The sequence below is a fragment of the Ylistrum balloti genome, unplaced genomic scaffold, assembly GCF_031769215.1.
Source record: "Ylistrum balloti isolate Yb309-2 unplaced genomic scaffold, AGI_CSIRO_Ybal_v1 Utg369586, whole genome shotgun sequence".
Lineage (NCBI taxonomy): Eukaryota > Metazoa > Mollusca > Bivalvia > Pectinida > Pectinidae > Ylistrum > Ylistrum balloti.
Genome location: NW_026781874.1, coordinates 99,296 through 126,174, shown reverse-complemented (window position 1 = coordinate 126,174; position 26,879 = coordinate 99,296). Strand labels below are relative to the sequence as shown.

Here is a 26,879-nt window from a genome sequence, read left to right as displayed (position 1 = left end):
AAACGGAAATAAAAATATGATAAAAGACATGATATAAAAGCTCTTGATTTGGCTTTAACGAATAAAATTAATCATATCAGCTAAAAAATTTATAAGCTCTGGATTAGTATGGAGATGAGAATGCAAATTCAAACAAATAAAAAAATAAACGGATAAGATACTGAAGAACAAAGATAATATTCCTGTGTGTTGTTTGTATGTATAAGATCAACAAAGATGATATTTCTGTGTGTTGTTTGTGTGTATTCTGTGTGTTGTTTGTGTGTATAAGATACTGTGTGTGTTGTTTGTATGTATGAGATACTGAACAATGACGAGAGTATTCCTGTGTGTTGTTTGTGTGTATGAGATACTGTGTGTTGTTTGTGTGTAACAACAAAGCTAATATTTCTGTGTGTTGTTTGTGTGTATAAGGTACTGAACAACAATGATAATATTCCTGTGTGTTGTTTGTGTGTATAAGATACTGAACAACAAAGATAATATTCCTGTGTGTTGTTTGTATGTATGAGATACTGAACAACAAAGATAATATTTCTGTGTGTTGTTTGTGTGTATAAGATACTGAACAACAAAGATAATATTTCTGTGTGTTGTTTGTGTGTATAAGATACTGAACAACAAAGATAATATTTCTGTGTGTTGTTTGTGTGTATAAGATACTGAACAACAAAGCTAATATTTCTGTGTGTTGTTTGTGTGTATAAGGTACTGAACAACAAAGCTAATATTTCTGTGTGTTGTTTGTGTGTATAAGGTACTGAACAACAAAGATAATATTTCTGTGTGTTGTTTGTGTGTATAAGATACTGAACAACAAAGATAATATTTCTGTGTGTTGTTTGTGTGTATAAGATACTGAACAACAATGCTAATATTCCTGTGTGTTGTTTGTATGTATAAGATACTGAACAACAAAGATAATATTTCTGTGTGTTGTTTGTGTGTATAAGATACTAAAAAACAATGCTAATATTCCTGTGTGTTGTTTGTATGTATGAGATACTGAACAATGACGAGAGTATTCCTGTGTGTTGTTTGTGTGTATAGGATACTGAACAACAATGATAATATTCCTGTGTGTTGTTTGTGTGTATAAAATACTGAACAACAATGCTAATATTCCTGTGTGTTGTTTGTGTGTGTCAGATACAGAACAACAATTAAACTATCATTGGTATTGTTTTGTTGTGTTTATATGGTTCACACAATGTTTGGGTTGTCCGATGGCGTAATTTTTGATACATTTTATTTTTTCACAAGCATTGTCATGTTTGACGATACAAACAGATAATCATATATCTTAAAATTGTCAGGGAACATTGTTAGAATTGATACACATTATAACCAAACAAAAACACTTGACAATGAACGTTACAAATTCCGGAGTCATGGTTTAGATACTTATGGAGTTCGGAACCTCCTCTGGATCCAACCACGGGTAACGCGGGTTGCGCTTGTTGTTCTTTTCTCTAATTATCAGAGATATCTTCTTTAAGTCATGACGAAAACTGAAAAAAAGTGACGTCATATATTGTTACATCGTTTACGACGTATTGGCATCATCAAATGTTTGTATAAAGTTTGAATTTCTATTAATAATATTAAACCAGGCGTATAATAATTTCACAAGCTGAAAGAATAACTATGCAAATGGAAGAAAACTGAAGATAACAAGGGTAGATTTTGTGTGATGTAATCACGGTCTCTACGGCAATTTCATTTGAAATTAATCATAACATCTCTACAACTACTCAAGTACAAGGCCTCATTTACACGTGTTAAATGTTATTAAACGTGAATGTCAAGATACAATTTAGGCAATATAGTTGTTTTACTAACCCTACATACCAAGATCTAAATATGCATCGGAAGAAATATGAATACCGGTCATTTTCGCGTGTCTGATTTTTTCACTATTTCCTTTTAAGCGAGAGAATAGAATTTTGACAAACTGGAAGTATGTGATCTGAATACAAATGTGCATAACACATTTTGATAAATATTTAGAGTTAGATACAATGGAGCCGAACAACAAATTGACCTGCATCATCAGCTGTTACGTTCTTCTAAGACTCGTCAGTGATACTAAGGGTCCGGAGTTTGAAGCGTTGGAGTGCCTGGGGAAAAGCTTAGTGATGGAAGGAAATTTCAAAATCTAAATGGGGATGGTCACCATTAAAGGAAATCTTATTTTCGTGGATATTGTTCCAATGTCAAGTTTAAATTTTATTATTCCTGTCTGATCAGTTAAAACAAGAGTGTGGTCGAATGGATTTGTTTTTTTAAATGATTTAATTTTATACATGTATTGAAAGCATTATACATACAACTTACCATCGAATAAGTTAAAAACAATTGCAAATACTCACTCTTCAACAACTGCGAGAGCTGCAGGGTCAAATATGTAGTTGACCTCAAAGTCGCCGAGACTATTGGTACCCTTGTCGCTGAGAACTTTGGTTATGAGCATTGTGTCAAGAGTCGTAGCTTTATCTGGCAAGGCAGCCAGGACACACTCTTCTGTCAAGGGCGACTATATGGAAAAATGAACGTGTCATTTGATTTAAATGAAAAAAGAAATTCAAACTTTACTTTACATTTGATCTTAATTCTGTAATTTCATAAATCGAAACATGTGATTTTAATATCTTTAATTTATGCACGATTTTCTAAATTTCTCCATGAACTGGTTATACTATTGGTACAAATTCCATATCTAACGGCAACATATAACACTAACCTTGTCCGTGGGGGGTTTGCCGGCCATTACGCCGGGGTAGGCTGGAGGGAAGCCATATTGGTCATACTGAGCGAAATTTGTCGCAGCGTGACCAACGCTGCACGTGAAAATGATGTTGGTCAAACATATGCTGAGCTGATCTACAGTCTGGAACTTGCCGTCCCCAGGTACACCCTGTATATAATTATGTATTCTTCAACCAAAACATCACTTTTACGTATTACAAAACTGTACGATATCATTTTGTGGAAATTATCGGCAATATTTTTCAGTGTATCCTGGATTGTTGTAGGTGGATGAGTATCTGAGATGTTTTTTTTTTAGTTCAAGTTATAAATCGTTTTGATATAAAAAGAAAGGATTGTCTAAAATCACTTTCTTTAAATGATTTGAGACGTTGTAAAACAATCAGAGAAACTGTGAAAGTGATCTATTAAAGGAAACAAATGTAGGTATTACTATCATTAACTTCCTGTTATTTCTTGATTTTTTTTTCTCTCTCGATGACTCTTTGACCTGACAATTTCCTACAAAAGACTTATATTTGACAGTCATGTCAGGCGCATGCGTGTGTACCGTGTACCTTTAGTCCACATCCTCCATCCAGTATCGGTTTCACGAGCTCATGGCCCCAGCCTTGGATTTCATTGTCTCCCTGTACCTTTTGTGGCGAGTCTAGAGAAAATAAGATTATTCCAAAATAAGATCCGAAACATGCGAATAATACAGTTTACACTGAGATGGGATATGTCAGTTCGGATGACGAATCTCTATATCCGTATTAAGATACATCCGGATATACGTAGTAATTGTTTTGTTCCCAGGTAGGAAATCCCCAGTAAAGTGGCTTATAAGTAGTCATAAGTATATATTTAACATATATGCCAATACTTTCCATTTCACGGAAAATTAATGATGCGGAATGTGAATATTGCAAATCTGTCTTTCATATTGAGAATATCTTTTATATGAAGTCTATTATCTACTTTACTGAGGAATATCTTTATTTAACTGAACGATCCACATATGCTGCAATGCTAAGTTTTATGCCTTAAATCTTGAAAAAAAGATTTATTAAATACACAAAAGTCAAAGGGTCTTTGAATACAAATTCAGATAAGGTACAATAGAGCCAATCAATTGATTGAACTCCAACATAAGCTATTTTGTTCTTCTAGGATTCGTCAGTGATGTAAAGGGCCTTAAGTATAAGTTGTAGGAGACGACGGAGAAAAATCTTAAAATGAACTCATATCCCGAATGGGGAAGTGCATTAGCCCAATCAGTTAATAAAAACTTGTAATTAACATATATCTGATAATTTTGGAATCTTTAGGGGTCAGGTATGTCGAGTATTTACAATTTATTCTTCATACAACACCAGACCCTGGCTGAAGCCAAACAAACAGTTCTGAAAATTTGCTCAGTATTGCATAAAAACATAATCAAATTTGATTAGAATTGAAATAAACGATCAAGATTAACTTAATGAGTATTTTGTTTGATTTTGCCCAAATATGGGTTTGTGTCACCAATAAAGCACTCTTCTATCCTTATTTTATAAATTTTGGCGGGAATTTCAATTTTTTTAAACGTTCGTTTCATCTTGCCATTGTTTAAAATGTTCATCATAACGAACAAATATCTCTCATTGATTCAATCCTTATTTATATCATTAAAACTTAACCGAACGTGATTCAGGCTTCGTACAATTCATGAAATGAAACAAAGCTTTGTCAATTACTACTGATATTTCGCAGTCTACAAAATCTAAAATATGTTACATCTATTCGTTGATATAGCATTTTAGAACAATGATGTCTTCTAGAGTTGGATCTGTTGTGATATCTGCTCATTTCTGACCCTAAAAATATATATACGTTTGTGAAAATGAAGTGTAGCAAAACACAATGCTTACCGTAATAAAGTGCTAAATAATTACTGACGTATTTCTTGATGATGCCGTAAAGAGGTAAGGCATCCTCCCGATAGTAGTACCCAGGTAAAACGTTTTCATCCAAAACCTTTAAATGTAAATACTAATTAATATACATCATTTATAACACCATTATTTCATCTTACACCTGTAAATGTAGCTACAAAACAGCATCCAGCATTAACACAATCTTTATAAATTGTAGAGTTTGAAACTGATTCTGTTTGCTAATTCCAAGTTCTTCTGTTTTCCATGACAATATTCGAAAAAAAACACTCACGCCTCTGCTTTCAAGTTCTTTAGGTAGGGTCCCTTCAACATCCATTCTCCATGTACTTATTCTACAACACAAGTTGATGAAATTAATGTAACGCATCAGACTCCAATCAATCACAATTTTATCGTTATGCACAGTGAAAATTATGCAGCTAAATCAAACACTGCTTACACGAACTTGTCGATGAGATGTCTACATATCTAACCAATTCACGATCGATTGTTTTACGTACACTCTCCTGATAATTTCAAACGTTCCAAGACGGCCGATCGACGTGGCATTGTCAAACCAACCTCCAGGGCCTACGAGGTTTCCTAGCGCTCGTCTAAAACATGAAAAATGGTATCAAGAATAAAGATGAAATCAAACACTGCAAAGATCACTGGAAAGCATAGTTTTTTTTTTATATTTTTCTTTAAAATAAATACACAACGACACAAAATAAGAAGTCACATAGATTGTTTAAAGACACATACGTGTTAATAGCCAGCAGGTAAAGGAAGTGTGGAGCGAGGAGCTTATAGACTGGATGAGACCTGGACAAGTTACGGTTTGTTACCACTGCCACACCATCCATCATGAAGTGTGTAGAACCTATACGAATATGAAGATTGTGCAATGGTTATTTATCAAAGGATAATCTGAAAGCACGTACCTGTTCCATTCTAATTCGAGAAGGATGTAAGGTTTAATTAAATCATCTATAAATCTATAGAACATAACTGCCTGTTACTTTGTTTTCTGAATTATAAGACATGGAACCAAAATATACTTAAACAGCCTATACATACCAAGATGACAGAAAGCCTGGTGATAGGAACAGTCAGAATTGTTAAACCATAGTTTAGCTGTTATCCAGGTGTATTCTGGGTCTGTAGGTAAAAACACCTGTAAACATAATGACGTAACTAGATAAAATATACGTTTATGCAATGGTTCTACATCTGATACGGTTTATGAACGTTTCCACTTACTACGCAGACGTGACGTTATGACGAAATGCATGGATCAATAGGATGAATGTAGTCATTGTTTTTACACATAATAGCGATTACAGAGTAAATGATGTACCGGGTTGTCCTGTCCTGGCGTCTGTTGCAGCTGTATGGCAACTGGCATCAACTTTCCGTCTTTGTTGACAAAAAACAGTGCAATCGGAGCACAGACCTGTAAAGATATTGAATAAACAAAGAATGGTGCAAACAATCATAAATGAGTAAGTAATGGATGAAACGAAAAATAAGTAATGGTTTCGAATGAAGTTTTCTTTTGTTTCAGTGAGGCACGGGGCTAAAACGTAGAAATTCGGAAGGTTTACTATCAAAACTGATTTACAAAAACTAAAACAAATGTCTGATAATGGAGATGAATGATTAATATTGTAAGTTTGGTATACACTGGAACAGGCGTCAATATTCCTTACGATTAACACGTGGCATGTAAGATTATGGCAACTCTACGACACTCATTTTTATTTATAGTTATACGTGTATGATACATTTCTTCATATATTAACGCAGTTTACTTCCTCTAAGTCCGTTTTCTTTCACACGTGTCTTTATACAATGTTTTGTCTAAACAAGCATCTCTACTGGTGTCCACATATTGTTAACTATGTACCATTCTGCCTTCTAAACACGGTACGCCTTCAAGAACCTTGTAGTCGATGTAGAATAGACGCTTGGCATCCATTGCTTGCTGAAGAGTAAGGTCCTCAATGATTGGCTTGACCATGTCGTCAGTTACTGCCAAACTGATTCATATGAACAACACAAAATGTTATCACACACAGTTTGCCTATTTGTTCTTGAACATACACGAATATACAATACCATACTATCGATTTTTTACATATATTACTTTAGGGATGAACGGGAGACTTAGCGTAAAATACTAATCTGAAGATAATAACTGCATGAAGGCTGATATTGCTCAAAACCTTTATTCAATATTTGTGAATGATGTATGAAAGTTTTGTGAAAACGTGACATTTACAACATTTTATCAACATACCAGAATGTATACAATATATCATGCTTACTTTGCTGGGATCGACGTACAGAGACGTATGGAGGAGTGGTTGACCTTCGTCAGTCTCTGACTTCCAAAATATTCATCCTCCCGCCAGTGGGCTGCGCTCTGTGTAACATTATATTGCATGTTCATAATAGCAACCGACAGCAAAATTGGTATTACCTTTTAGTCATAATAGGTTAATCATAGGCTATTAATATCACGGCATTTCAGAACAGAAAACAAACAAACAAAATTAAAAGAAAAAAAGAAGGATAACTTACGTCGGGTATAAAGAGACTTTCCTTGGTGTAAACATTTTTTAGGTCTTCAAGATTTTTCCATGTACCAGTGAAGTATTCTTGTATCTTCGAAGTTATTTTCAACGTTATTTTCTTCTTGTCTAAGTCCCACTACATATTAAAATAAACATCCATTATGTTTATGAAATAAAAGTTTTTAAAAACAGTTTAATTGAAAAATAAACATCAAGTTTGAAATGATAGTGCATGTTACAAAAATATCTGAGTGTAAATATATGCACCTTTAATACCGTGAAACCTCTCTATAAGGCCATCTCAAATTTAAGATCACATCACCACATCAAAGCAAGGTAATAATATGCCACGAAATGCCTCGACACCGCACAAGATAATACGAGATTTAAGCTGAATGTTAAAATATTCAACATGTCCATACTTAAAGAAGACGGACACGATAAGATCAATTTGCAACAGGTCATTAATATGCTTATGGAAATACGACCAGAGGTTCCTGAAGGATATGTCAGGTAAATATCTGCTGCTGTTTTGTCATCGACTGTCCTGTAAATCCTGGACAGCCAAAGAAATCCCGAAATCTCAAAATAACCTTAAAATAAACTTAACACATTCCCACAAGTCCAACGTTTCTATATTGTTTTACAAATGAGTTTTACATCATTCAAGAAATATGAAATATATGTCGTTTCTTATACAGTATTTACGAATGTATGCTCTTTCAGTCTAGACAGGAACTGTACGAATAAATCATATTTATGACATAGCCTGAATTTGATGTTAAAAACAACTTTCAAACAATACCGTTATAATAAATCTACGGACTTACTACATACTTTATAATCCTCAGAAAAATTTTCCTCCGGAGGTAGATGTTTCACCTGAAGAAAATAATAAAACGCATTTTAATGGAGAAACAAAACTGTATGTGAAAGGTGAGTCTAAATAAATCAAAAAGATAACAAGAAAGTTTATCCCGCCGGGTTTATATTTTGCAAGGTTTATGTGTAATAAAATGCGGAAAATGAAAAAAAATATAAAGGCGGGAAAACCGATTGAAAAAAAGTGTGACATTCTGTGATTGGAAGAATAAGCAATATAGTGATATTAAAAAGTAAACAACTTTGGGATATTTGCAATTTACCTGCCCGGGAAGTCCTGGATACTCCTCGTGTATTTCATACAATTTCTTCATTTCTGCAAGTTCCCTCTCACGTTGTTCTTTGAATGGATCAGTGTCAGACGGAAGTGACGTATCAAGATGACGTATGCGGTAGTGAGAGTCTGCTTTGATCCACCGGAAGATTGGGAAAATGTATTTTCGCCCGGATGTTCTGCACAACACTTCAACTGTATTCAGATACCACTCGTCTTTCAGACCAGCAGTATCTCTCCACAGCTCAATGTTGTCGATGGTCTCGACTACAGTCGCGGTCACCGAAAATGTGTCCTTTTGTCCTCTTTCAAAGTCGTTTCTGAAGAAGTTATCCAAGGTGATGACGTCAGTGCTCGCTTTTCCTTCTCCACCATGGAAACGCATGGATACATTTGCATCCGTCCCGGCATTTTTCTTGTCTCCTGTGGTAACCCACACAGTATGAGTGGTGGACGCCATTCTGATAAATGATGGAAATGACTGATGTAGAGTTATGAATAAGTATGTTTAGCTGAACATATAGGAATTATTGTAGTAACCATGGAACTATCACATTTCATTCAGTATTATCAAGTATTCGTTAACTGGCCTTGTAGTGATAAAATGCTTTTAACGATACTAAGTCCCATATTTTTCATGAGGCTAAACTTTGTGTGATTTTTTCAAAAAAAAAAAAAAAACGAGGGAGAGAATATCGTTAGTATTATCTGATGCTCTCTAATCCTTACTGGGCAAAACATGATCTCAAAAATGATAAAAGATGAAAAAACAACCAGAATAACCACGTTTTGCAGCCCTTGTCAAAAATGGTTCAGATATGGAGCATGATAAATAATAATGAGAAATGTGATTTCATTTGGAATTGGTTTTTCACTTTCAACGTTATTATTTCCTCTCTGAAGTTAAACATGAGAAACAACACCCAAAACCACACAACACAGGGTGGATTATTTATCTACGTTTTTAATTGGTGAAGTTCTGGAGAGAAATAACAAAAATCAAACACATTGATCCTCAGTACCTGTATACAAATGAATGAGCTCTATCGTTTTTCACTGAAGAATATGACAACTGTAATTATGTTCATGTTTATTTCGAGAAATACAAAACAAAAGAAAAAAAACTAACATAAACAAATAAATCTATCAACAAAATGTAGCTTCCGACAGAGGATATATGAAACTAAGGAATCATTATTGATCAAAGGGTAGACAAGGAACAGTATTAGCGTTTAGAACTAATATTAAAAATTGCTGTTTAATGACACAAAGATTGTACAATATTAATGACACAAAGATTGTACAATATCTATCTCTCTGATGGTAATTAATAATATCACTGCCTACATGTATATGTTGTAATAGTAGTAATTTGATTATTTCTTCTTAAATTTAGAGATACTGTTCGCATATATAAGTAACACATGTCACCTTTACAATGTACGGGATCTATAATATTCTGTTAGAACAGTTTATGATATGTATGCTTAACAGGAGACTGTCACGACCTTTCAACCGGAAGTACCCACATATGTGTATGTTAGTCTCTATAATACACATGTGTGTGTACCGTAGGTTAGAATGACGTGACAAACTCCTTAGTTCTATTCCATTACGTATATGTGTGTGCTAGTCTCTATAATACACATATGTGTGTGTAAAAGTCTTTATACTACACATGTGTGTGTGTGCTAGTCTCTATAATACACATGTGTGTGTAACGTAGGTTAGAATGACGTGACAAACTCCTTAGTTCTATTCCATTACGTCTGAAGTACCACATCAATTGTCTTCATGTATCATTACCTATGATAACTGAGTGAGCAGAGTCAAGTCAGGTTACTAATTCACCTCAACACTCGGTATCTCTATTCCCTTCCCCTCCTAACCCCCTATCAACTCCCGTGTGTATAATTTTACTACCTGCTTTTTTACCTGTTTCTTATTTTGTTATTCCTACCCCAATCCCAGTTTCCCGTTATGGTTTTGGCTATACATCCAATTATGTTTTGTAAGACACTTCTTCGTGTAAAATACTCTCTGTTCTGCCTCTCCGGTATTACTCAATGCCTGTAAACTTATCGCTGTATCGTGTTCGAACTGGTGTCTTCAATAACTGCACCTAGTCGACAAATTTAGTTCTGTATGTGAACATTATAAACTCATTACGAAAAAGTTTACTAATACTCCAGTTAGATACTCAGTTCCCGTTCAAATTGGAAATATTTCATTAAGATTGACCATCTTCATCCCACATAAACTAGACTGACGAAAAATTAAAAGCAACAAACTATACTGAGTGCATTTTTAACAATAAAGGATATAGTGTGAGCGCAACAATCGGGCGACACAGGCACCGGAACTTAGCTCTCAAAAAGTTGGTATACGACACGTTTAAATAGTTATCTCCCTTCCGTATGTGTTTTCATCGAAAATTTCATGATTCCGTCGGGTCAGTAGCTAAATGTAAATAACAGATGGCAGCGTTGGTAGAAACCATAATCCCTGATTAATATACAAGTAAGGATGTGCAATTCAGCCGGAAGAAAAAACAAAGGAAATAGGTTTAGTTAAAATAAAAAAACAAACAAACAAACAACAACAACAATTGTTTAAACGCTGTACAACGTAAATGTCAGGAAGGATAGGTCGCCAAACTGGCGAAATGATAGAAAGAATCGAATTCTGCGTGAATTCAAGGTCACGGGTGAAAAGTTAATGGGAACATAAAGTAATATAGTAAATATTTGTAATTTTCGATTTAAAAAAAAGCATTACATTTTGCGTGTGTATTATTATTATCATTATATGACCAGATGGCTTGTATCAGGACTCTAGGGCTGATAAGTTGCCATGTAAGCTGTTTATGTCACTTATAAGGGAAATCCTCAATCCGGATATCTTAATGGGACTCTCAATTTTTTTCGTAGAAAATAAAAAGCATTTCTTCCTGGCCAACAATATGTATGTTCAAGTCAGACAGCGATAAGCGGATTCGCTAAAACATATAAATGTGTACGGTGGCTGATACTTGACATCGTAATATCGCTTTGTTTAATGGAACGCGATATTACGAGGCCACCATACCGCCGTATCATGGTCTCGCTTGGCGTTATCGTGGTCTCGCTTCGATATCGTGGTCTCGCTTGGCGTTATCGTGGTCTCGCAATATCGCGTTCCACCAAATAAAGCGATATTACGATGTCACGTTCCAGCCACCACAAATTTGAAAAGGACTGTAAATCACTTTCTGGGACATGTATGCGATTCAAACACATCGTATTGCAATAAACATCGGCAACAGGATTATTACCACATCATTTAAGCCCTCTTCCAAAACAAATTACTTGTGATATCACCTGGACTGACATCAACATACAAAAACGGTGTTATCAGTAACAAACAAACACGTGGTATATATTTCACTATTCCATGAGGAGGTACCATGAAGAAGAATGTATTAATGTGTTTTCACTTGAACAATTCATGTGAAACAAAACATTGACACTGCATAAACATTTTATATGTTTTTTCTTTTACATGTAGAGTATCTCTATAATGCTTACACAGATTACGACATATTTGTACACGAGGTGTGACGCTTTACCGCAACTATTTCACTTTACGGCCTTGGTCGGTTTGTAAATACAGTGTAATGACAACAGGAAAACGTGCATTTGGAGTCACCGTGTCCGAACATAATATATAACATACTGGTGTATTTACCATGTATGTAGCTGGCGGTGAATATTACGTTGAGAACTTGGGAATGTGAAAGAAAAGACAAAACAAAAGATTAATTCCATCAGAATTATTTATTTAAGGTATACGTTTAAAAAAAAAAGACAAAAAATAATTTCATGACGTCCTTAGCCGAGATTGGACATGCGATCCCATGAAATTATCACTAATCAGTAAGTAACGTATTTTTCATTATCTAAAATACAGTCATATGTATGTAACTCAGTAACGCCTCACCATCACCGTGTTACTGACACTGATGTAGGATTTTTTATTTACGATTTAAACATATTTTATTGGACAATTTCAATGGAATTGGGCACAAGTTTTCCAACTTATATAGAGCCCTTTCCCCATAAAGTTTGACAAAATACATAATGACAGGACAAAATAACTTGTTTAGATACAAAATTACAATAGAGAGAGAGAGAGAGAGAGAGAGAGAGAGAGAGAGAGAGAGAGAGAGAGAGAGAGAGAGAGAGAGAGAGAGACAGACAGACAGACAGACAGACAGACAGACAGACAGACAGACAGACAGACAGACAGACAGAAAGAAAGACAGACAGACAGAAAGAGAGACAGAGAGAGAGAGAGAGAGAGAGAGAGAGAGAGAGAGAGAGAGAGAGAGAGAGAGAGAGAGAGAGAGAGAGAGAGAGAGAGAGAGAGAGAGAGAGAGAGAGAGAGAGAGAGAGAGAGAGAGACAGACAGACAGACAGACAGACAGACAGACAGACAGACAGACAGACAGACAGAGACAGACAGCGAGGGAGACAGACAGACAGAAAGAGAGAGAGTCATTCATACAATATACATAGGAGTCATCGACATTCTAATTATCAATTTAAGATGGAATCGTAAGATCTTAGCAGTTTTGATCCAGTTTGATTTTTCATTTTTCTGTATCAGCGGACGCTTGTACTTATTTCTGAGGATGTTTTGTCTCATCACGCTGGATTATGTTCAACTGTCTGAAAGTGGTGCATCTGTGCGTCGTGTGTCAAAACATCATTTGAAAAAAACTCCGATGATTGCGCATATTGCTTAAGGTAGCAACTTTATCGACGTAAAAAAATAACTCATGACACATATCAAAGATATTTTTCTGAAAATTAGCATGCGGATATAACTCAATTCAATCACCTTTCCAAATTCGCTGAAATGAAAATGTATATTTTATAATGTTATTATTGGACAATTTAGGTCGATTCGGGCGGTTACATGGCATATTTGATATATATTGAACATCGGATGTCTCTGATGTATATTAATAATTTCTAGTTAACTTAAAAACTCTTACCTTATCCTGCAAGAAACAAAAGACGAAGGCCAGGTCTGTTACCACAACTAACAGACAGACGTTCTCTGTACGGAACCTCACAAAACACACTTCTTTAACGAGTGACTGCTTAGTCCCCTCCTACACCGCTTATCAATGTGTAAGCAGATTGGGTAAGGACCGCCTCTGTGTATACTGTCGTACAGACGCCACTAGGTAGCATACATCTATACATGACAAACACTTTGTTTCTAAGTAAGTCTGACGAATGATCAGTACCTTTTCAGACCCTTCTTGAAAATATATCATAAATAATATGTGCGAATGACTATATACACGCCCAAAAACGATAGTTACAAAAACTTAATTCATAGCCGATCAACATATATCATGTAAAGTTATCATCTTCAGAGATCCTGATCTAGCAATTTAGAAAATCCAATATCCTTAGCAAACTTCAGAATGCACTGTGCATATTGTCCGTAAAAAGTATTGGTCTATTTCTTATCATAAGATGGCGTGATATAAACTCTTTTGCAAAGAATCAGGCATTTCCACATCTAAAATGTTCACGAAAGTTAAATGATGATATAAACGAGAACCTACAAAATATTTATGCTATAGAATTGCTTATTCGAGATTCTTGAACAAGGTATGTTAAAAAACAACAAGACAATATCAACAAAACAATGTGATTTGAACTCAAAACAGACAAAACAATTGTAATATAAACAAAAGACAGATTAACCAGCAGACCCCTGAAATAGTACTATCAGAATCACAATAGATGTCTATGACACGTAAGAGTCATCTGTTTCATCGACCACACTTGTCATGTAAATTCTGGTCATTGCCCTGTTCGCTAATAACATCAAAGTTGATAAAAGTTCCAGAACTGGTTATGATGTTGAGGTAGGTTAGGGATAGTGTGTCATATGCCTGTTATTATTGTTGCGATATCACGATAAGTCGACTCACCGTGATGATTATGTCGATATCGTGATAAATAGTGTATCACTGTTTGACAGCCATTATATAAAAAGTTTTGTGCTTTGAATTAGAAATAAAACACAAAAACTCGGGGCACCTCGATTCTCAAAACGTTTTCGATGAGTGGAGAGCCAAAAGCCGTAACTCTTCCATTTCCTATGGTGGCTGATTCGGGACATCGTAATATCGCTTCGTTTAATGGGAAGCGATATTGCGATATCACGATACCACGATGCGATACCACGATAGCAAGAAGTGATAACACGATAGCGCGATGATATGGAATCGTGATATCGTGATATCGCACCGTGCTATCGTAATATCGCAATCTCGCTTCCCATTTAACAAAGAGATATTACGATGTCCCGAATCAGCCACCATAATTTCTGCTTATTCTATTTTGCTTGTCTAAGTCCTCTCGTTATAATGATACATAAAATATATGACATAATAATATATTGAGTCAAGGGAAATAACTCCTTGTGTTTCTCTTTATTGCTATGAGGATATAGAGTAGTTAAGATGAAATACAGCTGCAGTTATTTATTTCAACAATAAAACTTATAATAGTTATAAGCTTTACACTTCCTTCACTGTTTCCTATTATGGAGTATGGCACTTTTATTTTGCGTGCTGTATCCAAATTAAATTTGCGCGAGATTTACATGCCATGGATCTCGTGCTTGAAATAAACTACCACGGCATGAATACATGGTAACATTGTTCAGAAACAAATTGCATAGAGGAGCAATATTATATTCTTATAGCATGTGTCTCCAAGTTGTTGATAAGTATGTTTGCAATATGTATAGCAATTTTGACAACACGGATGATATGCCGTTTCTCTGTGGGTCCAACGTTTTTAATATACAATGTTAATCATTAAGTAAGTGTATCACGATAGGAAATCCCTGATTTCTCCAAATTTTCGCGAGTTTGTCGTGGATGATATCCAGTTATAGATTTCCTATTTCTTCTCCGTCCTATCACATCACATCACATATGACCTGATTTTTTGCTCGTTATCCACGGCATTTAACATTTTTACAAGGAACACTGCAATTTATTTTGTTCTATGTTTGAATCAAACATGGCGTGTTAAATCACAAACATATTCACTTACAATTCTTACTAGTGTGTCCCCTTCCTCTCTACACCAATTGTTTACACCATGAGGTAGTTTACATATACGATGGCATGCTCTCTTCATATTCAAATAAAAAATCTTGTTCAGTAGTCGTTATTCAGGCCGCACCTATCGGAAGCTTAAAGGCCCAGAGGAAGTGTTCAGGACTCCCGTCACCTGACGCACAGGCCTACTGTAGTAAATGGAAATAAAATATCAAACCAAATCTGGTCAGCCATGAAAACAGAATTATTCTTGATCTAACTGGCGAAAACATCGATGACCTGTAAATTAGATTTGTAAAATTATATGCTGAGTCCTTGTAACCAGTCAGAATCGGCAGTAGAACACTGTTGAGTCGTTAAATTTTGACGATCTAGAAACACTGTACACCCTTGGAATTTGATTAACTCAGAGAGGTGCTTTCTAGTCACCTCCATGAAATTCCCCGATTTTCTTGTTTTTTTACTTTAGTTTTATTTAAAAAATCGCCAAAATAAATGTAAACCATGTATTACATTTTTTTCTTTCTTGATATCAGCACTGCCTGTCTTGTTCATCGAGAATAAGATCACATGTCATTTTTGACATTTACGAAAAAGGCATGATTTCCGTTAATGTCATTTTAATCTTCCTCCTTGTCTTCGTGTTATTTGAACCGTTGTCATATGAATCGTGTATACCGTTTTGCTCGTAATATTAACCTTTGACATTAGTCCTCCAAATTCTGATCAGAGAGCTAGACCAGGTAGATCATGCTTACATATCACTTGTAGGATAAATCATTTAAGTCACAGGTACCATGTCAGAAACTAGTGAAATAGTTCATTGAATATGACCGAAAAATTGTTTAAACTTAAAATAATGTTCCTCATTATTGTCTAGTAACTTTATATAGGGATACGAATCTACAGTTCTAATTTCTTCTATCTATGCTGAGTTACTAAAACTGCCATGTAAAACTTGATTGAATTTATCGAAGAGTGCATTCGTCTTAGAGGCTATGATAAACCAGAATTTCAATCTTAGACAAATGCTGTCGTGTTATGTCGGTGACTAGACTGTGGTCTTATCTAGAGTTATCGGCGACTTCTTGATCAACGTGTCCGTGTTTGTATGTGCTTTGAACTTTGTAAGCATGGCGGAATATCTTGGATGGGAAGATTATTTAACAATAGGGGTATACTTTGTGTTAGTTCTCGGTGTGGGACTATGGGTGAGTTGTTTTTCATTAACCCTATTTTCTGATATATCAACCCAATTTTTATGACACGGTTAACAAATCGATCCAAGCCAAGTTGAGATTAGACTAGGTCACACTTTATAGTTCATATCATGTCAATGTCCTACAGAAAGTGATACAGATGTGGAACACACGTTACTAACAAGGTAAAGGGGTTTTCAAATTTCTGCCTAAGGAAGAGCAGTTCATCATATTCCCATATGAAGTTTAGTAATCGGGCTACTGGCTTAGCTAATGAGAATATAAAACTTTGCTCATAAACTGCCATATCCAAGACGGTCGACTGTCGGCCATATTCTTTGGACTTTCGGATCTTTTCTAAAAATATTAATGGCACAACTAGGTACCAAACGGAATCCACTCAAGAAATTTGAGAAAGATCCATCCAATCTTTATATATGTAGTTCTAAGGTATTAACGATACCGAACTATCTTTGTCAAAATCCAAGATGGTCTCTAATCACCCTTTGTTTCTCTGAAAAAAAGTTCATAAATAAAAAACGGCACACCATGAGACAAATTGTCTATTGCATATGAAGTTTGAAAAAGTTTATCTTGAACTTTTCAAGAAATAGCGTTCACAAACTTCATTGTCATAATCGAAGATGTGTCTCCTGTCAGGCTTTTTATCATATATATATATATATATATATGTTTATATATGTGTGTATGTAAGTATTCTATAGTGGAAATGTAATCGTCATCTGGTTTATCTACAACACTCGCCATGTAAATCTTATGCAATACAAGTTATTTACTCCAAGGAGAATCTGATGAATATAACAACAATATTACCGGGCTTAAACGACCATAAAAAACATTTTATATCATCCAAGAAGAAAATATTTTGTTTTTTTCTATGAGGCCATGATAGTGACATTGACCTCACTTACATACATCTCCCGCAATTTTTACGTGTATTTTAAAGCTTTATTTTTGGTCAGGACCTCGAAGACAAAGTTTCAATATCTGGTTATGCTTAACAATGACGTTTTATACATTTATATTGCAGTCAACCTGTCGTTCAAATAAAGGCAGCGCTCATGGATATTTTTTGGCGGGAAAGAACATGCACTGGATACCAGTATGTGGGTACTTCATCGTATAGTGTATCTAAATGACATATTGCTACTGGGAATCACTTCAACTACTCATGGATACCAACACATAAACATTGTGCAAATAATCTCCCTTTGTTATGCCCCCTATTATATATAAAAGTAGAGCGACTCTTGACTTCAAATAACATTTTGGTATGTATGAGTGAGAAATGTTTCCTGACTTTGATTCAGGGAACGAGTTAGATAAATTGATACTAAAAAAAACCTATGTGCACTTTGTGAAAATCCGCAAAGAAGTTTACACTAAAAAGTCTAACTAACGGTAGCGATGCGTACAGGTGACAGTTTTTTTGGGTTAATTCACCTTCACAAAAAAAACTTCACCAAAACACATTTAAGGGTTCATTTGAAAATATATTCATTAAACAAATACAGATTTTCTGTATAAGGTGTCATAAAATGGAATAAAAATAGCAATAAATGATTGTCAAAACAAACATCTCCTTGTTTCATAATTGAGTGGAATATTTTTATCTCATAAAAAGACAAAATGCACTCTGAATTAAATTTGACTAAAAATCGAAATGTAATATCGTGTCAAATTCATAAAAAGTGTATGTCACCTTTCTTTGAAGAAAATACACACATGTTTGTCTTTGTAAAAAATCAGGTTTTCACAATTTTATACGACTCAATTTATACAGGTTGGTGCCTCCATATTCGCTAGTAACATTGGAGCCCCGATGTTCATAGGGATAGCTGGATCCGCCGCTGCTTCAGGCATCGCTGTCATCATCTATGAATGGATTGTCAGTAGACATGATAAGTTAAATGACACGTGATATCAATTTTACCACTTTTGTTAAAAATTGGTTTTCGTTGGAATTAATTTTCACCTAATTTTATTTTTCCTTCTAAAGATTGTAGTCATTTCAGTATTAAGTCTTGTCCATGTTGGGGGCATGCCATACAAGTGCCATTTTTCTTAAGATATGGTATGGAATGACTAACATGGCATCATTTGATTTAATTATCTTAATGTGATAATGATATTATAATGACATACGATTGTTTTACAGGCTGTGTATTTCCTTATATTACTGGGTTGGATTTTTGTCCCTGTGTATACGTCTTGTGGGGTAAGTATCTTACTGGGGTGGATTTTTGTCCCTGTGTATACGTCTTGTGGGGTAAGTATCTTACTGGGGTGGATTTTTGTCCCTGTGTATACGTCTTGTTGGATAGGTATCAAGATGATAATTTCGGCAATGGTTATATGAGTTGCAGTCTGTAAGTATAGTGGAAGTATAACGTGCGAACGAGTCTATAGCATATTTCACGCTTTATTAGCCTAGTCTAATGACAAACATTGATATCAGAAGCGAAAGTTTGGAAATCTAGCAGAGATATTAGCCAAATCAAAGTTATATGAAACAAATATTAGGAAGGTCTTTTACCAATAATTCAATTAATACACCACACTTTCATTCTGGAGAAAATTGAAAGTCAAGTATATATGAATAACCTGGACCTTGAACCAAAGAGTTTTCCATACGAATTTTAATATTGCATAAATGGTTACAGCAAACATCGAAGGCTGAAAGTCGCCTACAGAGCTTAAACTCAACAATCACAAACGACTGCACAACATCACATATGTTCAACATTTTTTCAAAATATACATTTGATATAAGTTACAGGATATGAGATAGCAATTAGACAAATATAGGTAAAACTTGTCTATATGTTAGTCAGACTGAGATCACACATTTTACACAGTCGATACTCCCTGGTGTCGTTTTCAGGTCCACATATAAATGAGGTAACAGTAAGGACAAGTTAAATTGTTATAGTAAAGTGTATCCGGTTAAGATGCTATACTGATGTGAATTAACATTCTAATGTCCTGACACTGAGCAATTACTACTGGAAGCCCACAATGTCAGTACATCATTTGTTTTGGTCTGCTAAAATATTAACAAATATAAAACAGTGAAAGCAAGATATTTTTTCTATTTAAGGTCTTCACGACACCAGGTTACCTTAGAAAAAGATATGGAGGAAAGCGGATCCGAATTTATTCTTCTATATTTGCTCTTATCGGATTTGTTCTGTTCAACATTTCGGTATGTATGGGCGACTAAGATAATATTTTAGAAGGAAATATGTGTAAAATAATTTATTTAAAATGATATTAACGAAACGTTTGCAAAATTGAAAGGAGAAGATTAAATTCATGGGGGAAGTCATTTGTGCTGTTTCATCATCTTGCTGTTTAAATCCAGGACAATTTCAAGTGATTCTCACTATAAGCCTGGAATCACATAAGTGATAAAGAAACTCGTTTTCCCCATTAGCATCATAAGGAAAAACGCACACCCCCCCCCCCCCCGAATGTTGATAGAGGAAACATTTACAATAACATAGAAGCATGCTTAAGTCATATGAGTATGATAAGCTACTTCCTTTTGAATTTATTTATGACAGCAGAGCTTTCCGATGTATGTCATCTGTCTGAAAAAATCGCCGAAGTTACTTTGCAAAGAATATTGAAAATACTATGTATTAAATTATAGATCGATGTAAACATGTTTTTACAGATAGAAATTTATTCCGGAGGGGTATTTCTCAAACAACTGTTAGGCTGGAATATGTACCTGTGTGTGGTCATCATACTTCTTGTTACGGCGGTATACACCATCGTAGGTAAAATATTTGCAAGCATTTTGAAGTTAAATCGAATTAGAAATTAATTAATTCAGACTCTTTATAAATTGGGGACAAAAAGGTCATGCAACCTCGTGTATTTATTGTTCGTTGCTGGTATTTTGTTATAATAAAATCCTTTCCTTGATGAAACTATAAGTCGCATCATTATTGAAGCTAGATGTTATAATACGATTCCATTTCATATATAATTTGATTGGTTATTTTTCTCCGTTTTCTAGGTGGCTTAACGTCAGTAATATACACTGATACCCTTCAGACAGTTGTCCTGCTGGCCGGATCTATAGTCTTGTTTGCCTTGTGTAAGTCAGTAGTTATTTTTTAGGTTGAATGGGGTTTTGCAATATTTACAATACATCGCAATAGAAAATCTTCATATATAATTATATAGGTTAACTACAGCTTTAAAATCCATAACACTTACAAATATCAATACACAAACTTTTCACTAGATACCTTAACAATATCAATGCAGTTAATGTAAACATCGTTTCATTTCTTACATTAAAGCATACACAGAAGTCGGAGGCTGGAGAGGACTACATGACAAATACATGAATGCTGTTGCTAACGAAACGTTAATGAATAAAACGTTTTATTCATGTGGACTGCCAAGGGAAGACTCGTTTACTATTCTGAGGAACCCAAAGACAGGCGACATACCATGGACCGGATCTTTGTTTGGATTATCTACCCTAGGACTATACGTTTGGTGTCATGATCAGGTAAAGGAACAGAATATAATTACAAAAATACTTATGGTAATAATATCTATCCCGTTTTCCATTATATGTAACAGATGTGTCTTTATGATTTATTCTATGAAGCTTATTATATCTATCAAACAAACAGCTGATTGTTCAAAGATGTCTGGCAGCCAAATCCATATCACATGCAAAAGCTGGGTCCATACTTGGAGCTTGCCTTAAGATACTTCCCTTCTTTCTATACCTAATACCAGGGATGGTTAGCAGGATTTTATTTCCAGGTAAGAGTGTCATTGAAACTGCTTGTCACTGTCTTGGTAAAGTGATGTAAAGAACTTGGGAAATATATTAGATTTTCTTCTGACAGCTGCGAAAGCATGATATATACCATACCTACGTTATGACTTGTATAAAGAAGAAGGAAAATAAAGACATGCCAACAGAATCATAATTCAAACTCAGATTCAATGAAACTAAAGCAAACATCATCAAACTATAGACCTGCAAAGTTGAGCTAGATTTGTGAAGAAAAAAAGTTATACAGGTTAAGATAGAAATTGTAGGAACAATACATATTCTAGATTCATGAAAATGAGGCCAGATATTCCTGAAGTGTAAGCGATGACATCAAAGTAAAACGTGGCAGTTATATTAATAACATTGGGATCATATCTTTAGCATGATTTTTTTATACATTGCCCATTTGTTAATTAAAAACAATATGCAATTTTACAAATAAATCTTTAATAAATTAATCGCCAATTATCATAACTACATAAAACTTTATAAGTTGTAAAATTCCAGGCTGACTAGTATGATATTCTGACTGATGGACAATATAATTCTTTACAATTCTTTTTTAAGTCAGAATAATCGTTAAGGTCTATAGCAAAATCACGGCTATTGATGGGGATGAAAAAAATTGTAAGGACTCTTTTCTAATTTTGATTGTATTTTAGAAACAAATATAATCTATGTCGACATTTGTTTCACAAAAGCGAGATTATGAGAAATGTAAACATACTTAAATCCTGTATTACTCCGTACAGACGAAGTTGCATGTGCTGATCCTACCACGTGTAGTAAACTGTGTGGTAATCCAGCTGGCTGTTCCAACATGGCTTATCCACTGTTGGTATTGCGATTTCTCCCAACGGGTACGTCATGCATAGAACACGACAATATAGTTTGTTAAGTTCACAGTCTCTTAAGTATTTTGAAGTAAAGGGGAAAACACCGTAGACACCGTCATAATCCAAACTCAAATTTAGTACAGCTTGGGCAAAACATGAAAAAACATTCATGGTCTTTGTTTGAAAATACAAAACTAAAACCTGGTGTTCCTTAAGAGCAAGCGTCTTCTGCTTCATATTTATCACTTTCTGCAGATATGTGTTTTCTCGAAATGAGTTTTGTTTGATTTGAGCAAAATGGCGCCAATTACCATCAAGATAAATTAAGCAACAATGTTGTTTTTTTTTTGTATTCCTGTTGCACAAGTATGTTGCAAATCATTGGCACTGACCAAATACAATAATGTAGTTGAATCGTGAACAATTGTTGTTGAAATAAAACTGTTACTCTAATTATCATAGGCGAAGTCTGTTTATACATTCAGGACTACGTGGATTAATGTTGGCGGCACTTATCGCCGCTCTTATGAGTTCCATGACGTCAATCCTCAATAGTGCCAGTTCTATAGTGACCTTAGACATATGGCGTGTAGCAAGAAAACGCGCTTCTGAAATGGAACTGATGATAGTTGGCAGACTGACCGTGCTAGTGATGGTAGCCACTAGTATCCTATGGTTACCTATCCTAGAGAAGGTCCAGGGAGGATTGTTCTGGTTTTATATGCAGTCCATCCGCTCCTATCTTATCCCACCTTGGTGTATGCTATTTATGCTTGGTATTTTCTGGAAAAGAACTACGGAGGCGGTAAACACGAAACGGCTTTATTTTGTTGCTTTCATTCAGTTGAAAATATGGCTGAAAATTTTACCGTTCAAAGTAATATCAACTGAAAATTGGGCTATTAACATTTCAAAAAGTTTTGTAAATTGAATCTACTTGAAAAAATGTAGAAATACACATTAAAGCTCTCAATTTCATCTATTTTCATATTCCAGAAATACTTTTTTCTCTTACTTTTCTCTAGGGTGGCTTTTGGGGACTGATCCTGAGTCTTGTAGTTGGGATTGTTCGGATGGTGCTAGATTTTACGTACGCTGCACCTTTATGTGGTAGCGGAGAGGTAGACGAACGCCCATCTATAATTGCTGATGTGGACTTTCTTCATTTTGCGATTATCTTAGCCGTGTTTACTACAATATGTATGGTTGTCATTAGCCTTTTGACAGAACCACGGCCAGAAAGGAAGGTAACAAGAAAACATACTACCTACACAGAACTTACTTTGATTTTTTTATATCGTCTTTACAGGTTTTAGAGTCACACATTTATTTAATCTAGGTCATTATTAGTTATTAGGTAAAATGTATTTGAAATCTCGATCTCGGCTTCAAGCATGTCGTTTGACATTATTGAAGACATAAGAATATGGTTTACTTGGGCTACTGCAATGTAATCTACAATGTATGCTCTAAAGCTTAGTTCTCAACTCTCGTTGGATACTATATTGTTGCCCAATAGGCAGTAAAAGCTTGATATAACTTAAATCCCTAGTCATTAAAAAACGGATCCATTCCTGTGACATTTTACCAAGATATATACATATTTTCGAGCTTTTGTTATTACATTAATGACATATATCCTGATAAGTTAATGTTTCGTAAGAAAGTTTCTGACGTCACAAATTATTGGTATATCAATATACACCCCCCCCCCGCCTTTTCTCTCTCTCTCTCTCTCTCTCTCTCTCTCTCTCTCTCTCTCTCTCTCTCTCTCTCTCTCTCTCTCTCTCTCTCTCTCTCTCTCTCTCTCGTTTGTCATTCATAATGTAAAAATTGACCTATTATAATTATTCTTTAATGTTAGTATTGCTCACGCTTGTACTTGTAAACCTTTGATTTCACGTTTTTATATTATAAATGAAATTAATGTAGCATATGTGTCGATGTACCGTATATAATGTGATTTCAGCTTAGACGTGTTACGTGGTGGACTCGCAAGGACAAGAACTTCCCAGATCCTGACACAGAAGACGAGGAGGAGGATGACGAAGAAAAGAGTGAAAAGAGTACTCAGAAAGAAGGCAGTTGTATGATAGCTTCTAAAGCAGAAGAAGATGAAAACACAGTCATTAATGAAATGGAAATACAGCTACCAGAATCTAAAGGTGAACTGTTTTTATTCATTATATACATATATATATATATGAGCGCATGCTTATAAAATAGGTTAACTGTAATACAACAAAAAATGATTTGCTACAGCAATGAACCAAAATGAATGCAAAATTGATATAATTTGACCAAAATACATTATTATATTTCAGGTTCATCTAATAGATTAAAAACTTTATGTATGATGTGGATGTGTGGAAGGACCGGGGATACAAGACAACAAAGCACATGGGAAACAGAGGACACTCATAAACAACGAGAGAAGGATCTGTCATTTGAGGAAAAGCCTTTCTGGAGACGTGTTTTAAACATATCTGCTGTAATCATTATCATCATAACCACAGTTCTTATTGCATATTTTAATTAAAGTGACTGCTTGGACAACTATTGACATACGTTACTAGTTATTGTCTTTGTAGGCGAACATATATGTACACTCAGAAATCATGTTCATTTACAAAGACTGTACAAAATACACACAAGTGAATAGCACCTTTTAACAATTTAGAGTAAGATACAGTAGAGGCAAACAATAGATAAACAATAAATCAAATTGCAACATACAGGTGTTTCGTCATTCTAGGACATGTCAGTGATGCTAAGGGCCTAAAGTTTGAAGCCTAAAGTCAAAATCCGGACGGAGAGTTGCAGCAGCCCCATAATTGAATACATTTAGTAATTTTCATGCATGAAAAAATGAAATTAGTATAGAATACTACATCAACGTAAACTCTCCAGGTCCAATTCAGTGACGGTTCGCGTTTGGCGTGATGTTAAAATATGGTATCTCCATTTTTTTAATCTATTTGTTTTATCGAGATTACATTGGAGTTCGTTTTAGATAAGATGGGGTTTCAAAATCTTATAAACAGTGCTGTCTGTTAAACCTTCGGTCCCTCTGTGCTGGACATATTTTTGAGATATCTTCAGCATATTACCAATACCGTCTGAAACCATGGCATTATCTGGTGGATGATGGACATATCTGGAAAAAAGTCGACTAACAAGGTTATAAATACTCATTGCTTTTTAAGCAACTGAAAATTTAATTTCCACACATAGGCAGATGGCGACATTATTCCATTTTTCAAATTGATAAGTTCACAGGAAACAACAAGAAAATATCAACAAGTGAACGTTATCATAATCCAAATTCAAATAAATAACTCCAGGGCAAAATATGAGCGAAAGAAAGGTTACCCAACATGTGAATCTTGGTCACTCCAAGGAAGTAATATCACGTCCTCAAACAGTGTTTACCAAGGAGCATAAAAAAGTCCAGCTTCATACCGCACAAAAATATTTTGCAGTGATATCACTATGACGACTTTCCCATAATTTCAATTAACCTACATCTCTTGAAACACTGTGTTGCATGTTTGTCCGTTGAAATTTCCATTAATCTTTCTTGGAAAGGAAGCTTTCATAACAAGAAAACGAATGCGTTCTTTCAGGTGAGAATGGAGAATGGTGGTGTACAGAGCGGGAAAAATCAAATGTTCCGAAAGAAGAACTGTTTTTAGAATATGGTGTTGAAGATTGGTCAAAACTATTTGAGGGTATTAAAATCTACATAATCTATTTTCATTTTTTATTACGCAGTATTACAATACGACTGTAATCCTGTTTGATCGCACTAAAAAAGGGAATAAGAAGTTACGTAGATTTTGGAATCAAATTTAAACGGGGGATATCCTTATTCGTATCATTAGTAGGCAATCTAAAAGATAATGTGATCGTAATCACTATTGGAAAAGACAATATTCATTTTGTTAAACAACACTTCGTTTCATGATGATAATGGTACGAAATGAATATATGCATGTGCAGGACAAAATCAACATATTTTAATAGTCTCCAAGTAAATCTTTCTTGAGTTCATACTTTGTCATACTTTTGTTTAATTTGAGTTTGAATTATGATCATGTTGACATGTCAGTACATATCAGTAGAAAATACACACAACGCTGAGTTGTAATGTGAGATGAAAGTGAAGACTGCTTGATACATTCTTCTATTTTTTGCATTATTCACGAGTGGTTTATTTATGCAAACCCATATTTGATTGGTTACCTATTCCAGATCGAACCAATCGTTTGCATTGCAGGATTTTGTTTGGGAAATCTGTCACGTTAGCGGAAGGTTCTGGTACTTAATACATGTATGTTGTGATTGTAAGCTAATACCTGTAGTTGTCAGGAAGTGGGAGTTAACCTTATTTATGTAGGATAGTTTATGATAGAGGGGCAGTAGTGGGCCGGGTTATCATATGCATATACAGATATATGAGATATGCAGTGA

At 34.8% G+C, this 26,879-nt stretch overlaps 2 protein-coding genes across 2 annotated transcripts; one reads left to right on the top strand and one right to left on the bottom strand.

Moving 5' to 3' along the window:
- Positions 1–395: 395 nt before the first annotated feature.
- Positions 396–13,529, bottom strand: LOC132543853 (allene oxide synthase-lipoxygenase protein-like). Its single transcript, XM_060207372.1, has 16 exons — positions 13,441–13,529; positions 8,392–8,863; positions 8,084–8,128; positions 7,254–7,382; positions 6,998–7,095; positions 6,577–6,709; positions 6,028–6,123; positions 5,748–5,844; positions 5,433–5,550; positions 5,189–5,281; positions 4,960–5,020; positions 4,662–4,767; positions 3,327–3,418; positions 2,744–2,917; positions 2,373–2,536; positions 396–1,511 (listed from the first exon to the last, which is right to left on the bottom strand). Exons 2-16 carry the CDS (start codon positions 8,860–8,862, stop codon positions 1,397–1,399), a joined length of 1,992 nt encoding a protein of 663 aa, XP_060063355.1. The 5' UTR covers position 8,863; positions 13,441–13,529; the 3' UTR covers positions 396–1,396.
- A 3,144-nt stretch (positions 13,530–16,673) lies between these two features.
- On the top strand, positions 16,674–24,945 carry LOC132543947 (sodium/glucose cotransporter 4-like). The gene is made up of 14 exons (XM_060207508.1): positions 16,674–16,751; positions 17,791–17,862; positions 18,544–18,648; positions 18,919–18,978; positions 19,861–19,965; positions 20,440–20,545; positions 20,788–20,868; positions 21,077–21,291; positions 21,419–21,554; positions 22,323–22,430; positions 22,892–23,211; positions 23,432–23,653; positions 24,376–24,571; positions 24,731–24,945. The coding sequence occupies exons 1-14, from the start codon at positions 16,674–16,676 to the stop codon at positions 24,943–24,945; spliced, it is 2,019 nt and encodes a 672-aa protein (XP_060063491.1).
- Positions 24,946–26,879: the final 1,934 nt, after the last annotated feature.

Coding starts and splice junctions, on each gene's coding strand:
- LOC132543947 (XM_060207508.1), top strand. CDS start 16,674: ATGGCGGAATATCTTGGATGGGAAGATTATTTAACAATAGGGGTATAC. Junction 18,979..19,860: donor CTGTGTATACGTCTTGTGGG/GTAAGTATCTTA, acceptor TTTCTATTTAAG/GTCTTCACGACACCAGGTTA. Junction 22,431..22,891: donor ATTGCGATTTCTCCCAACGG/GTACGTCATGCA, acceptor TTATACATTCAG/GACTACGTGGATTAATGTTG.
- LOC132543853 (XM_060207372.1), bottom strand. CDS start 8,862: ATGGCGTCCACCACTCATACTGTGTGGGTTACCACAGGAGACAAGAAA. Junction 6,710..6,997: donor TGTACGTCGATCCCAGCAAA/GTAAGCATGATA, acceptor CATATGAATCAG/TTTGGCAGTAACTGACGACA. Junction 5,282..5,432: donor TACCTGCTGGCTATTAACAC/GTATGTGTCTTT, acceptor TTCATGTTTTAG/ACGAGCGCTAGGAAACCTCG.